Source organism: Parasteatoda tepidariorum, chromosome 7 (genome assembly GCF_043381705.1).
Source record: "Parasteatoda tepidariorum isolate YZ-2023 chromosome 7, CAS_Ptep_4.0, whole genome shotgun sequence".
Classification (NCBI taxonomy): Eukaryota; Metazoa; Arthropoda; class Arachnida; order Araneae; family Theridiidae; genus Parasteatoda; species Parasteatoda tepidariorum.
The window spans coordinates 6,280,221-6,295,859 of record NC_092210.1 but is presented as its reverse complement, the minus strand read 5'-3'; the positions used below and the strand labels follow the sequence as shown (position 1 = coordinate 6,295,859).

The window sequence follows — 15,639 nt, the reverse complement described above, 5'->3', positions numbered from 1 at the left end:
TTTTTAAAAGCGCTATATGTTGAGCCATCTCAGCTAGATTTGGCATGTGACATTTTTAGCGGCAATCATTGGTCGATTTTCTAACGTTGCCATTCGGGGAGTTGTATTGAGGCTTTTTTTTGTTGCCGTTTAAGAGAAATATATACTATATAGATTTTATCTATGATATCATTATTAAATAATAAAAAATTCCGACTTCAAACAAACTTTAACTACTTCATTATAGGACCATTTTTTCTATTACTATTACGCTGAAAAATTTTGGGATTGAGATTGATTTATAAAAAATAATTCATTTAGCTTATTATCTAATATTAATTTGATTTTTGAGATGAGTTTCGTTTGGAGGTAAGGCAGGTAGGATTTATCATAAACTATTTTCATTTTATAACCGTCGATGAACAGCCGATCCAATTTTTGGGTTTACAACTACTAATGTTCAACTCCGTAGCCTTGTCATTTTGAACCCAATACAGAAGACAAGGAAACTACTGGATCACTACCCCCAGATTTATTATGGAAACATGGAGGATTTTGTAACTCGACAGATTTAACATGCATCAGTCACCATTTACTACACGGGGAGTCTTCGGACGGGGGGATGAACCCACGACCAGAAATGGATTGAACCCACGACCTCTTGGACACGGGTCCAGTGCCCTATCAAACAGGTTATCCCGGCCCTATCATAAACTATGAACTTTTTAACTTTAAACTATTATTAACTTTAATTTTTTTTAGTATTTATATTTTTAGTAAAACAATTTCTACTGTTTTATGAAAAGAAACAACAATTATTAAAGAGCAATTATCGGGGTTGGTGAGCGTCAGGAAACAGGGGGATTTAGCCCCCTAGTGTAAAAAAAAAGCCCTTCGTTGCTTTTTTATTTATTTATTGCGTCAAAAGACTTACTAAGAATACTTTATAAAATAAATATTTAGTAATTTCAGAAACTAGAGTAAAAAAAAAGAAGAAGGAAGACATCTCTGTAGTGATGTTTCGGTAATCAATAACACTATCGTAAAGTCGAGTTGTGTTATATTAAAATAGGTATTATGATCTTCGGCCATTATAATCTGAAGTCAAGTAAAATTGCTGTATCCTATCCTTGAACCAAGAATTTCCTTGCTTTCAGTTCCGCTTAAACAGCAGAAGATTTGCATGAATGCTTTTTACACAAACATTATTTTTATGCGGTTGGTTGTACTGAGTTCCCCTCCCTTGCTTATTACCTTGACTTAGAAGTTTTGTAAAATATTAAACCTCCCCTCACCCCCCCCCCTAAAAAATTTACAACGATATTTGAAAGTTTTTTGTCATATATCAGCATATATGAAAGGCACAAGACCTTACTCACTTCAATCATCAATAATTCTTCCATTTCCTAATAAGTTAGAAAGTCAAAATTTGGAATATGTGTTCTTTCTGCAATAAATAGAAAAATTTAAGAAGTTTCATTTCGATATATTGTAATTATCAGGTAATTTTGTAATAATCGAACCAATTATCCGAAATTACTGTAACATTTAATAACACTTTTTCATCAAGCTAGATGTCTCAAACTTTAATGTGCACCGTATCTATTATAATAAAATGAAGAAAGTTTGCTCTGAAATTTTTTATCCTGAAATTTGGACAGCGGCAGAATAGAATTTATAGAATTTAGCATCTGATCTTAAAAATTCGTTCGAAATTTTTATTTAGTTCATTCGGTAGAGCCGTTTAGATTCGCCTTTGATTCGGTGTAGAAATCGTTTTCATCAGCGAGCTGCAGACGATTTTCTTTCTTTCAAAAGTTCTTAAGAATGTTTATATTGTAAGATATTTGAATGTAAGATATTTGTTAGCTTACAGCTCTAATTGAAAAAAGGAATATTCTGTAGAGCCGTTTAGAATTCGCTTTTGACTCGACTTAGAAATCGTTTTCATTAGCACGTTCTACACGTTCTTTAATATTTAATTATTTTTTAATCATTGTGTCAGATAAACTCAATCATCAGCTTGAACATGAAAACATTGACGATTTACGTCACCAAATTAGTATTCCTAAAGTTATTTAAAACCATGTGTTTGTTCATAGTTATGCTTTTAAAATGTATATCTAAAAATTAAATAATTTAAAACCAACAGTAATTAAAATAAAATAATAATAAGTTTTAGATTGAAAAACAAAATTATTAGTGAAAAAGTACTAATTCGATAGGAGAAATGTAATAAAAAATCGCTATAATCTTATTGATGCCAATGATACTTGATAAATTTGTTATTAGGTTTAATTAAAAACATCGAAGAAATCTAGAAAACAAAATTAATGGGAAAAAAGTGTTAATATTTCAGGAGAACCGAGGAAAGACGCCATACTATTATTGACACCAATGAGGCTAAATTAATTTTGGTAATGTATAAAAATTAAAATAAAATATAAGGTGCGTACTAAAAAGAAAAATTAATGGAGAATTGGTACAAGTTCGTTAATAAGAAACGTAAAACAATTATAGACGCCAATGAAGCTTATTTGATTATGGTATTAAATACTAATTGAAATGAAAAAATACGCTATGCACTATAAAGCAAAATAACTAAAGAAATGGTAATAAATATTTAAAAACGTAAAAATTCCCCATATTATTATTGATGCTTCATGAATTTTGGTCAAAACTACTAATTGTAATAAGAATAAGCAATATTAATGGAGAGATGGTACTAATCTGTTTAAGAGAAACGTAAAAAATCGCCAAAATAACATTATTGACGCCAGTGAAGCTTAACTAAGTCTGGTACTAACTGAAATTAAAAAACAAACAATAAATAATCTACATAGTGCAATGCACTAATTCGCTTAGGAGAAATGTTAAAAATTGCCACATTATTATTAACGAAAATGATACGTAATTAATTTTAGTAATATAGGAGCTACAGGTATTATAGAAATGGTATACCTGGTATCTTGACCCTGATTGTTTGTTGAAACGTGTATTTTGTTTACGTTAGCAATTGTTCTTTCCATTTTATGTCGAGTAAGCGAAGCCCGTCGAGTATCAATACCCTTAAGTAACACATTCTAAATTCTTTCACAAAGGTTCTTGCTCAAATATTTCAATTCTTTCACTATATATTTACACAGAGATTTAACACAAAGACAGGCACGAAGCCACGTGGAGCATAAACAAACTAATTATGCATCGATGTTGCCAGGTACACAAAACAAAAATATATCACAGTTACAATAAAATACATAAATTAATAATCAATCTAAGTTGCGTAAAAGAAGTTGGACGAGAAAGAATTACATTACATAATAATTCGATGTGCGATACGGCTCCGTATTTAATTTGTTAATTAACATACCTTTGGGGAAAAACTTAGCTCGACTTTAACAGGCCATTTTGCTTTTAAACGATCAGCCGGTGTTGATGTCATAGGTCACATGTGTGGGTACACAGGGTCTTCTTCTTCTTCTTGAAGTGCAAGTACCCAATTAGTGCAGTTTTAATAGGTACTAACGATACAAAGTTAGGTACATTAGGTATTTTTCAATTTCGTTTGCGCATTCGATAAAGAAGCAAATGTAACGTCACAAAACGCAAGTAAATTCAACTCTTTTTTATTTATTTATTTATTAAAACCCCGACGATTGCCTTTCAAGACGCTCCCTAACCCCCGAAGATTGCTATGTAATGTTATATAGTTCGCAAAGCAAATGTGCTCTAGCGTAAAATCTTAAGAACTTATCTTTATCTGATCATATTTATAATAAAATCTTTAAAAAAAATATCTTTAAAACTCTTTTAAAAATTACAATTTTTAATCAATAATAAGTTATTGAAATAAAATTTATATCTAAATAAACGACAAGCAATAGAAAAACTAGAAGAAACAAAACAATGATTATGCTTTTAAAAAATAACATGTATGACGGAACTTCTCTCATGCATTCTTTCAATGTTACGTTTTTTATACTCATCAACATTTTCTTCTGCTCTTCCATCATGCTTTTTTTAAATTTATTTTATTTATTTATTTACTGAGTAAGACAACGACTAATATACTCATTTTTCAATGAATAACAATATCAATGAAAAAAAATTATTATTAAACTTGCATATGCATTATGGGATGCCGGTAAGTGACGTTGTGTAGGTATTTCGATCTTGATTGGTTGTTGAAACATGGCTTTTGTGTAAGTTAGCAATTGTTCTTTCCATTCTATTTCGAGTAAGCCAAACCTATCTTAAGCGATTTATTCAAAATTCCAACACGAGGATTTCAATTCTTTCACTATATATTTGTTATTTAAACACGAAGACAGGCACGAAGCCATGTAGAATATAAACAATCGAATTATGCATCGAAGTTGCCAGGTACACGAAACAAAAATATATCACGGTTACAATAAAATACGTAAACAAATAATAAATCTAAGTTGCGTGAAAGAAGCACACGAGAAAGAATTATATTTCAACTAATTCGATGCGGCGCGATACGGCTCTGTATTTAATTAAGTTATAGTTAATTAACGTTTTAAATTATGTAGAGAAACTTACCTCAACTTTAATACGGCATTTTGCTGATAAGATTAGATGGCGCTGATCTCATAAGTCACATGTATGGGTATGTCAGGTCTTCTTCTTCTTGAAGTGCAAGTATCCAATTGAAATGTAATATAGAATATTTAAATTATCTAAATTATCCGCTTTTAATATTTAAATTAATTCCAACTTATAACTAAGTTTCAACTTTTTGCTGTCCACGAGAGCAAAGAATTTTCATTCAGAAACTTGTAATGGTTACGCTTTTATACTTATGACAGCTCACACGCTTGATACTTCAATTCTTTGAGGCCAACGCCAAAAAGAAATCAGGGCTTTCTTTGTCGCCGCAAATGAGAAATATAGAAATAGATTATAACGTTTCCTTAAAAAGCAACGACAATGATCATTTGACATTTGCTGATGTTGATATTCGAAAATTTCCTTTCAATATTTTTAATCAAAAAATTAAATATGGCATTTAAAAGGAGAAAAAATGATTTAAAAAAAGGACATAAAACTGAAAACATGCATTGATTTAGGCACTTTTATTTCATAGCTTGCTTATTTTTGTTTTCGAAATTATTGTATGCATTTAATACTGCAACTTCTGTAATTCCAACATGAGATATAAAATAAAAAAATCTACAATAACAAAAAGTAGTATGCTTAACGTTTCAAATGTTTTCATAAACCACATTTGATACAAAATTTAAAAAATAAAAAAAGCGTTTTTTGTTTATAGCCAGATAGGGTTATTTAACCTCAACATTTATTTTTTTTAGGTCACTAAAAAATTTGAAATTAAAAAACAATAGCAAAATCAGCAGATTTTTGAACAAAAATATAATGCATATTAGTCTGACAGATTTTTTTCTTTTTTAGAAAAAACTTTCAAATATAGCTCAACAACAATTACTACTATTATTACAACTATTACTACAACTATTATTACATAAAAATTAGAAGCGCCAAAAATGTTAACACTTTAAGTTAAAATAGCACTGTCATGAAGAAAAAGCGACAAATAAAATTTTCAAACGAACAATATTGGAGTTATATTACACATTTTAAAACATTTGTCATCAAATAGTTAAGCTATATTTTCAATTAGTTATCAATCGTTAATAGTAAAAGAAAGGAAAGTTTAAGCATGGAGGGAAAAGTACGCGTTAACGTATCTCAATAGATTACATCCATCCTTGTAACTTAAATATAAGAAATCAAGCGTGAACGAAACAATGACCCTCCAAATTAAAATGTTGACAGTTGTTTAATGCTTGGATGATTTCATAACAAGGAGCGCAACTGAAAGCTCTATTTTTCACTTAAGCCACCCTTAATCTTCAAATGACTAGTCCAATCTTCTTTGAGTAAAATAAATTATTAGTCTAAGTCCAAAGATAATATGTTTACCAAATGTAATATAAAAATTAAATTTCATCTTCTGGCAGAAACAATATTTTCTCTACTTTTCCAACCTTCGTATAAATACAAATGTTGTTTCACGTAGCATTATGATTACTTAGTCCACTTGTGTCCAAGATACAATGTTTGGAAAATTCGCTCTACTGCTCGGTCTCATCGGCAGGTTCTTTGCCATTGTTGACGCCGGCGATGGGACATTGAAAGCCTTAATGGATGACTCACCGGTCAGTAAACATTTATCGTCAGGTTTTAGGCATGGCGCAATTGATGAAAAGGAAATTTTAGAGAAAGTGAAAGGTCACGAAGAGGTCCACGCAATCGATTCCGATGGACTGGCATTGAAAGAAAAGGAACTGCTTTTGAAAAATCCAGAATTTCTGGGGAAAATATTGAAAATGGCGCTGGGTGAAAAAGAAGAGCTTGCGGAAGGTGATTTGAAAGCTGCAGTGATCCACATCATAAAACTGTTGGAGAGTACAGTTGGTGATGCGTTTTTGAAAAAGGAGGAATTTTCAAAAGTTCTAAAGCATCCACACGGTGTGGCAGACGCGTCGCTAAAACCAGAAGTTTTATATTCCAGTGACGAACATCTACATGATAAAATAGCAGACAAAGATGTGAAACCGTTCTGGAAAGATGAGGATATTAGGCTTTTCAAAGCCATTACAGAATTGAAAGCTTCCGAATCTATGGTGCCACCTTTTGGGAAACCTGTGTCAGAAGACTTTTTGAAAACCCTTTTTCACGGCGAAAAAGCATTAGAAGACGGCAAGCACTTAGATGTTCTAAAATCTTTAGAAGGATTAAAAGCGGAAAGTTTATTAAATAAAGAAAAATTGTTGGCAGCGAAAAATGTAGAAGCCAAAGACATCCCACATCCAATTGTTCTAGGAAAAGAACATTCTCTGAAAGATGAGAAAGCTTTCGCCAGTGAAGAGGAATTTAAGAACCACAAGACTTTTCACGAAGAAAAAGCAACTCATCACAAAGATTTTGTGTTCGACGAGATTTTAAAACACGAAGAGGCTCATGCTTACGGTGATGATTTAGGAACAAAAGAATCTTCTGAATTCGATGAAGAACTATACCCACATTCTTTTCTGCGTGAATTACACAAAACTAAAGCTGATCTGGATATTAAAAAAGACCTTTCATTAGAAGAGAAGGGTCTAAAAATTGATGAAGCCAAAGATAAAGGTATCAAACAGCTTGATAAAGCCAGTTTGGACACCTCGCTTGCGAAGAAAGGCCTTTCTTCAGAAGGCATCTTAAACAAAGAAAGCGCAGAAAAAGGTAAAAAAGTTGGTGAAGCCAAAGATATAGACATCAAACAAGGTGGCACTCATGCCTACGAGAAAGCAAAAGATCAAGCACATAAAGATGCAACAATACCTTTTAGTGAAGAAGGAAAAGATGAACTACTTCTCGATGAGGCTTTAAAAACAATTTTATCGGGTACCAAAGTAGAAGCGGGAAAAATCTTACCCGGAACAAAAATTTACACCGAAGAAGCACTCAAAAAAGAAAAAGCTTTAATTGACAGTAAAGAATTATCAAAAAAATTATTTGAAGAACATGATATCGCCAAAGGAATCAACCATGGAATAAAAACAGATGAAGATATTTCAAAAGGAATACGTCATGGTATTAAATTAGATGAAGACATATCAAAAGGAATACATCATGGTATCAAATTTGATGAAGGCATATCAAAAGGAATACACCATGGAATAAAAACAGATGAAGATATTTCAAAAGGAATACATCATGGTATTAAATTAGATGAAGGCGTATCAAAAGGAATACATCATGGAATAAAAACAGATGAAGACATATCAAAAGGAATACATCATGGAATCAAATTTGATGAAGGCATATCAAAAGGAATACGTCATGGAATAAAAACAGATGAAGACATATCGAAAGGAATACATCATGGTATTAAATTAGATGAAGGCATATCAAAAGGAATACATCATGGAATAAAAACAGATGAAGATATCTCGAAAGGAATACATCATGGTATTAAAATGGACGAAGAAATTGCAAAACGCATAAAAGAACATTTTGCTCGTGATAAACATGTGCATTTATCTACAACAGACGAAGTCCATAAGACTTTATCTAGAGATTCAATACACAGCAAAGCTCAGTTTCTAAAAAAGAAAGTTCTAGAAATTTTAAGTCATATTTTACAAATGAAAAAGTGCCATTTAGTAAGCATGAAACCAGGCGAGCTTCTATCGATAGTCAACTGCATATCAAAAAGTAAGTGAAAAAAATTATTTAATTTAAGCTTAAAATATGAATTGAAAACTTATAACTTACATAAAAGTAAAGATATTTTCCACTTAATAAAAAATGAAAGGATTTATTGTAAATATTAATTGAAAACTTATTACTTACATAAAAGTAAAGATATTTCCCACTTAATAAAAAAATGAAAAGATTTATTGTAATAAACAATACAAGTGCTCATAAAAAAATTAAGTATTAGCATTCTTGGAAATTTCTAGCTTTTGTAAATAGAAATAAAATGCAGAATTTTTTTTCTAATTATTTCTTTTTTTTTTTCTTTTTTTTTTTACAAATGGAGCAGGGGTAACTAAGACTGGGTACCTCAACTGTTTGGAAATAATTTCTATTTTCTAGCAGATTGGATTGGAGTCTAGAAAAATAAATTAATTCATAAAAAAAAGTAGTACATTAATGAATTTTCAGGAATGATATATTTTATTTTATACTTTATAACCATCGTTGAACTGCCGACCCGATTTCTTGGGTTTACAACTACTAATGTTCAACTCCGTAACCTAGTAATTTTAAACCCGATCCAGAAGACAAGGGAACTCCTGGATTAAGTATTGGGAGAAATTTGCCTTCGCGGAGGACTTTTTATTAAAAAACTAACCTGCAGTTAAGTTATATGGAGAGAAAAGCCACGAAAACCTCCCACGGTTAGACTGACGGCAAGGGTACTCTAACCCATGATCCGTTCTACCACTGAGGATATTTCACAACAGCACAATGGTCGGTGCAATCCGAATGCGGAATTAGTATCAACCAGCCATTGCTGGGAATCGAACCCAGTTCATCACGTTGGAAGGCGAACTCTCTATCCCCTGAGTTGATATATTGCACAAGACAAAATAATAAATATCTCGATTAAATCTGACAGTTAGTGGGTTAAACAGTTTAGCTCAACAGGCCTTCCAAATTAAGCTACCCGGTTTTAATTCACTTTCCCCTTTAACAACAAATAAAGCATATACACAATGAGCATAAATGAAAAAAGTTTAAGGCATGCTACTAAGACTATAATCGGTGTTAAAACATAAAATGAATGTTAATATGCTATGCTTTATTTATTCCAGCCCAAATTTTCCCATTTATGCTTTCATCAAAATTATCAGAACTTCAATAAAATAAAAACGTGAGTTAAGGAATAATTCGCGAATTAATTAAATTTTGAAGGGAAAAAATCTAGTAAACAAATATGCAGTGGTTCCAAGTTTATTGTTTGCTCTCTCTTCTTTATATGAGTGCGAAAGTAGTGTTTATAAGTCAGAAATAACTACAGACCGTGGCCAAATTATTAGACGCACTATAAGATTCTAAGTAAAATCTTAATTATCAGGTGATACTACACAGCTTTATTGTACTGAAACCGGTTTGCACTTGTTTACGTTCGTGTATCAATTGGTCAAATTAGGCGATAGATAATATAAATTAGACTATTGGATAAATTAGACGACATATTATATAAATATAAAATATATTTATTATATCAGGTATTATATTAGTATATTCTAATAATTATATCAAATTATCAGACGTGGTGTTTTTTTAATAATTACATGTTTTTCACGAGTTCGTATGCAATACTTTTATATTAAAACAGACGTGTAACGGGTTTTTATTCAGATTTTTTATATATTTCCCATTTGTATTTATTTTTAACGTATTGCATTACAATGTTAACCAATTGATACCCGAATGTAAACAAGTGTAAACCGGTTTCAGCTGCGTAGAAACAATAAAGCTGTATATTATCCATCTTATAATTTGGATTTTACATAGAATCTTATAGTGAGTCTGATAATTTGGCCACAGACTATATACTCTCTGTAGCACATTCAAACAAAAGAATATAGGTAACAAAATCAAAGTGTTATAAATTAAATCAAAAAGGAGAAAGAATGAAAAAACCAGTTCATAGTCATGAAACCTGCATTTACACTAATCGATATGATCTCCTTTTCAAGCTGACCAATTAAATTGTTAAACGAACATTGGTTCCATCATTATGCAAATATTGATTCAATTACAATGCCAATATTGAATATTGATCCAAAAGTTCCTTTTTCTTTTGTATTAAGTTCAAAATTACAAGGCTATAGAATTGAATATTGATAGCTGCAACAAGGGTTATAAAATTAAAATATTCAATAATTTATATCATTTTCGTGCACATACAAATCTAAAAAAACAATAAAACATTTTGTTTGTTTCAATAATAGGTAAGGATCCTATTCTCTGTGAAAAGTTTACCATGTGTGAAAAGAAAATGCCACCACAGGTAATTTTTAATTTGTATTAAGAAACTTTTTAATTTACAACTTTTAAAATAGATTCATTTTTATTTATTTTTTTATCAATCAGTTCTATTACATAAATTTTTTGAGAATGGCTTTTACGTATCAGTTCTACTGATGAAGTATTCTATGAATGATTTTTAATTATCAGCTCTACTACTCACATGTTTTCAGAATGGGCCTTAATTCTCAGCTTTAGTATGGAAATTTTTTAAGAATGGTTTTTACCTATCAGCTCTACAAATGAAGTTTTTTAGAAAATGGTTTTTACCTATCAGCTCCACTATTAAAGCTTTTTAAAATGGTTCTTATTTCTCAGCTCTGCTATTGAAAGGTTCAAAGACTGGTTTTTCCTTATTAGCCTTACTTTGAAATTTTTTTCAGAATTGTCATTTTCTACATACTCTACAACTGAATAACTTTTAACTCAAAGGGGTAATGAATTTCAAAAATATGTACTGAATCTCTAAAAGCAGAGTTGATAGAGAAAAACTATTTTAATACAGTATACTCTTGATGTGTTGAAAACCTTGTATTGTCAAAAAAATATTTTTCCCCTCGGCATTACATATCCACCTGATGTTAATTTAAATTCCTATGTCGAAGGGTTTCTTCTCAAAACCTTGTTACGCAGAATTTTTTTTGAAATAGAAAATGAATTTTTTCGGAAAAATCACAATGTAAGTTCATTGTTAAACCAAATCTTTTCTATTTAATGCATAATTATTTTTGTCTTACTTTTGAAAATAAAATTATCCTTGTTCTATTTAAACTTACAGCCAACTATCATTACATGCATATTTATTAGTAGTCATTCCTTATGCATGGCTCTACTTTTTAGAGTAATATTTTAAACTATATTTTTCCACTTTTTAGAATATATTTAGTTCTGAGATTGTTATCTCGAAATTGTTTTAGCATCCCTTCAACTTTGAGATATCGAAAGAATACTGTATTTAAAATTAGTTTCCATAATTTGGGTTTTGATTTTGTTATGTAACTAATACCAGCTACATTCTTTTTCAAATTTGCAGGTAATTCTAGCTCTTGAATTGTGCCAAAAAGAACTATTACCAGAACAAGCTTTAAGATGCTCAAAGTATGAGCCTCTTTTTCCTTCACCCGATATCCCAATCAAGGTAAATTGAATGCATTAATTCCTTTAATTATTAGTAAAATGTACCAAATCTTAAAAACAGAGGTGTTCTAATTCAGAGAGATTTGTTTAAAAGAAGTAAAGGGGTCTTTAGAAGAGATTGAAAGCAAATCACTCCTGCAACAGTCCATTGTGGTCATGGATGTTAAGGTTCCACAATTGTGTGACCAACAGTGTGATTAGCGTAATGGGCACAGGCCACCTTTACTTCCCAGGAAAGGTCATACCTATCGATCTGAAGCTGATTAGGCGTCAAGTCACCATTGAGAATCAAACCTCAGCCCATTACAAGGACAATGTAATAAGTTCTCGAAAAATGTAAATTTGGTATCAGTTAATTTAGGAATATGTTGTGACAATGTAAAGCAGTTTTTATTTAAAACCAAAGAAAAAAGGAAGAATTAAAAGCTTTTTAAGAGTATACCCTGATTATCGAATCAGACAACGTAAAACTGGGGATCCACTGCGTAGATATACATATGTGCGTGTGTGCTTGTTTGTGTGTGTGGTATAATATTTTATTATAATGTTCAATATTTTGTTTAGATTAGATAATGTTAAATAATAAACTAATTTATGTAATTCATTTAAATTTTGATAAATTTAAACAACATGTCCATATATTTAATTCTAATACTAATGTCCATATATTTAAATTTTACATGCCCATATATTTAATTTATATTCTGTAATAATGAAAATACAATGAATATTAGAAGTAGGGATGTAACGAATAGTGATTAGGCGGAATACCCAGCCAAAATAATGGGCCAAATAGCAAAAAAAAAAAAAATTTTAAATCATTAATAAATATTGTGAATAATTTTTTTTACATAGATAAAATATAAATAGTTTTATATGTAAATCAGTTCAATTATTATTGTCAAGTAATTAAAACTTAGCTATGTTATTGGTACAATGTGAAGGGAAAAAAACTACAATAAATATATTTAAGAAAATAAAGATAATCAGATATTAAGATCATTAGAAATATTTAAGATAAATAAAAAAAAAACTGAGTAAGTGCTATTAAAAAAAAAACTAAAGTGGTAAAGTTGGAAAAAAAGGGAAATAGAAGAAATTTCTTTTTAATCCTTAAAACAAAACTTTAATGCTAAAAATATTTTCTGAGGAAATAAAAATTAACCATAAAACGTTTAAAAGATATTGTCTATCAAGCCTGTAAATAACTTGATTAATAATTAACTTGTTCCTTAAATTCATTTAATTTCACAGACCCTCAAGAATTATTAAAATGGAGAAGGTCAAACTTTCTACTTTAGGATGTTTTTCAAAGCTTTTTCAAAAAAGAAACTTTAAAAAAAAAAAAAAGATAGAAAGAAAGGAAAAGAAATACGAGTGCCTTAAATTTAAAGCAAAGCTTTAATTCTATACCACACTATGTTCCTGAAAAGAATTGACTGAACTTAATTCCTGAAAAAAATTTTAAGCACTCAAAATTATAAATTTTTTTTTTAAAAATTGCTAATGAGTTAAAATTTTTACTTATAGAATGAAATTCATTAAAATCATTGTATAAATTTTAGCAATATATTGATTAAAACAATGCAGTGATAAAGAGACTTTTTGTTAAAAAAAAAAAATAGATCTTAAAATAAATGTCAAAAAAAAAAATATCTTAAACACTTTTCACATAAAAAGAAAAATGAAACTTAATAATAAAATTTTGCTCCATTTTTATTACCCGAACAGAGAAAAGAAAAAAAATAGGAGTAAACCTAACCAAAACCAAAAATTGTTTGTTACCAAACAGTTATAAAAATAGCACATTATAGGCTAAAAGGCATTGTTTCTTATGACAAAAGAGCCTTAAAAAAAATAAGAGCCATAAATTTTGATCTGCTTATACGAAGCACTTTATACGAAGCACAGATCACAAGTTCATAACCAAAACCATAAGTGTAGTAATTTTTAAAAAAATATAAAACAGTTAAATCAAACTTCAAATTTTAATAGTTGTCTTTTTCTTAATTTTTTAGATATTCCAGTGTATTATAAAGAATACTAGAGAGGTAAGTACTCGAAAAATTGTGCATGTAATTTTTGTTTTCTGCCTAGAAAATAAGCAGTTTTGATATAGAACGTAGTCTAGCATAAATTTTATAATTTACTAAATTTATTTAAAATTATTTTTAGTTATTGCCTGAAGAAAAGAAACAAATGATTGCTTTTGAGGTGAGAAAGTTTTCTTTTTGTATTTTTAAGAAATTTATTATGTATATACCAGTTAATATATAAGTCAATAGAAGATTTCAAATTCTTCAAAAATTAGGGGAAAAAGTATTTATTTATTTATTATTATTTTTTTTTTTTTTTTTTTTTTTTTTTTTTTTTTTTTTTTTTTNTTTTTTTTTTTTTTTTTGTGATCAAAAATATTTTGTGAAATTAAGGGTTACCAAGAATGCATTCGGCTAAAAGAGGTTTTTTTTCTATTATCTGCACAGCAAATGGACAAAAAATTTAAATATTTTTGTGCGATATCAAAAAATTTACATTATCAAAGTTAGTGTCATTGAGATTTGACTGTATTATTAACTTAATTTGACTATTTTAAAATATCTTCTTTATGAAATAAAACATTTTAGCGCAGCTTTCAGGGAATCAGACATGAAAAAAACAAAACTTACTCATAATATGTAAGTTGAATGTAAATTGATTTAAAGGATTTTAATTTTTGTCACAGCCCTATATAATTTCTAATGTGATATACGAGAAAATGTTAAAACATTCTTTAGAAATCAATAATTACAATTAATACATTATATAAGATGTATAATAGATAATAAAACATTAAACTAAATATTTTTTGTTAATCTTACTTTTATTTTAAAAAAGCATTTTATTTTAGTTTATTGAAAATAAATAAATAAAATTCTACAAAAAAAAAAATATATAAAAACCAGTTTTCATTTCAAAAACCTCGATTGGCGCATATAAAAAGCATAAACTTAAAATATTTATAAAAAAAATATTACATTTTAAACATTAATGCAACATATTTAACATTAGAGTTTAGTTTTTATCTAAATTGAAATTTAATAGTTTGATGCAATGTTGACTGAGTGATAATGTAAAATTATTCATTTTCGATTGTGGTAATGCTATGACAACATTGAAACAGCTGTTTCTAACTTAACAATTCAAATTGTGTTTTTATACCTTGATTACTATCCACATTATTTTTACAACTGAAGAAAAAATAAATGAATATATATTTATAATTAATATTGAAAACATTCTATATATATGTGTGTGTGTGTTACCGAGAATGACCAAAATCAAGAAAATGTCTACTTTCACAATTGAATGTCAACAATCACATAATTGCTTTGGTGAATGTCAGAAATATTTGTTACATCCGATTTTATAATAATTTATACATTGATAATATTATATTCATTCAATATTTTAATATCTGCTGAGGATAGGTTAAGAGAAACATCACTGTTCGGAGTAGCAGTTAAATGCAAATTGAGCAGTGGCACTAGACCTTAAAAAAACATTGATGTCGGGCATTCCAGGTAAATGCATACCAGGTAGTGGCACTTAACTTGACCTTGTATATATTTCGGACATTTACCAAAGCGACTATGTGATTGTCAACATTCACCAGTGGTGTGTTATAATATTTTATTAAAATGTTCAATATTTTGTTTAGAGTAGAAAATGTTAAATAATAAACTGATTTATGCAATTTTAAATTTTGATAAATTTAAACTGTAGCTCTTGCAAATTATTGTCCAGTTATTACATGTTCATATATTTAATTTATATTCTATAATAATGAAAATACAATGAATATTACAAGTAGGGATGTGACGAATAGTGATTAGGCCGAATACTGAATATTCGGTCAAAATAATGGGCCGAATAGCAACATTTTTTTTTAAAAATCATAAATAAATATTG

The 15,639-nt window shown here is 29.1% G+C and overlaps 2 protein-coding genes across 2 annotated transcripts in view; one reads left to right on the top strand and one right to left on the bottom strand.

The window, feature by feature from the left end:
• The window catches only part of LOC107455170 (ER membrane protein complex subunit 3), a 127,719-nt gene that overhangs the window by 101,083 nt on the left and 10,997 nt on the right, over positions 1-15,639 (bottom strand). The window lies entirely within an intron of this gene.
• Positions 5,840-13,968, top strand: LOC107455174 (uncharacterized). The gene is made up of 5 exons (XM_043039794.2): positions 5,840-8,226; positions 10,479-10,537; positions 11,588-11,692; positions 13,710-13,742; positions 13,867-13,968. Exons 1-5 carry the CDS (start codon positions 6,081-6,083, stop codon positions 13,966-13,968), a joined length of 2,445 nt encoding a protein of 814 aa, XP_042895728.2. The 5' UTR covers positions 5,840-6,080.

Excerpts from the sequence above, each read along its gene's own strand:
- LOC107455174 (XM_043039794.2), top strand. The coding sequence starts at position 6,081 with ATGTTTGGAAAATTCGCTCTACTGCTCGGTCTCATCGGCAGGTTCTTT. Across the intron at positions 8,227-10,478 it reads AGTCAACTGCATATCAAAAA|GTAAGGATCCTATTCTCTGT; the intron begins GTAAGTGAAAAA and ends TTTCAATAATAG. Across the intron at positions 10,538-11,587 it reads AAAAGAAAATGCCACCACAG|GTAATTCTAGCTCTTGAATT; the intron begins GTAATTTTTAAT and ends TCAAATTTGCAG.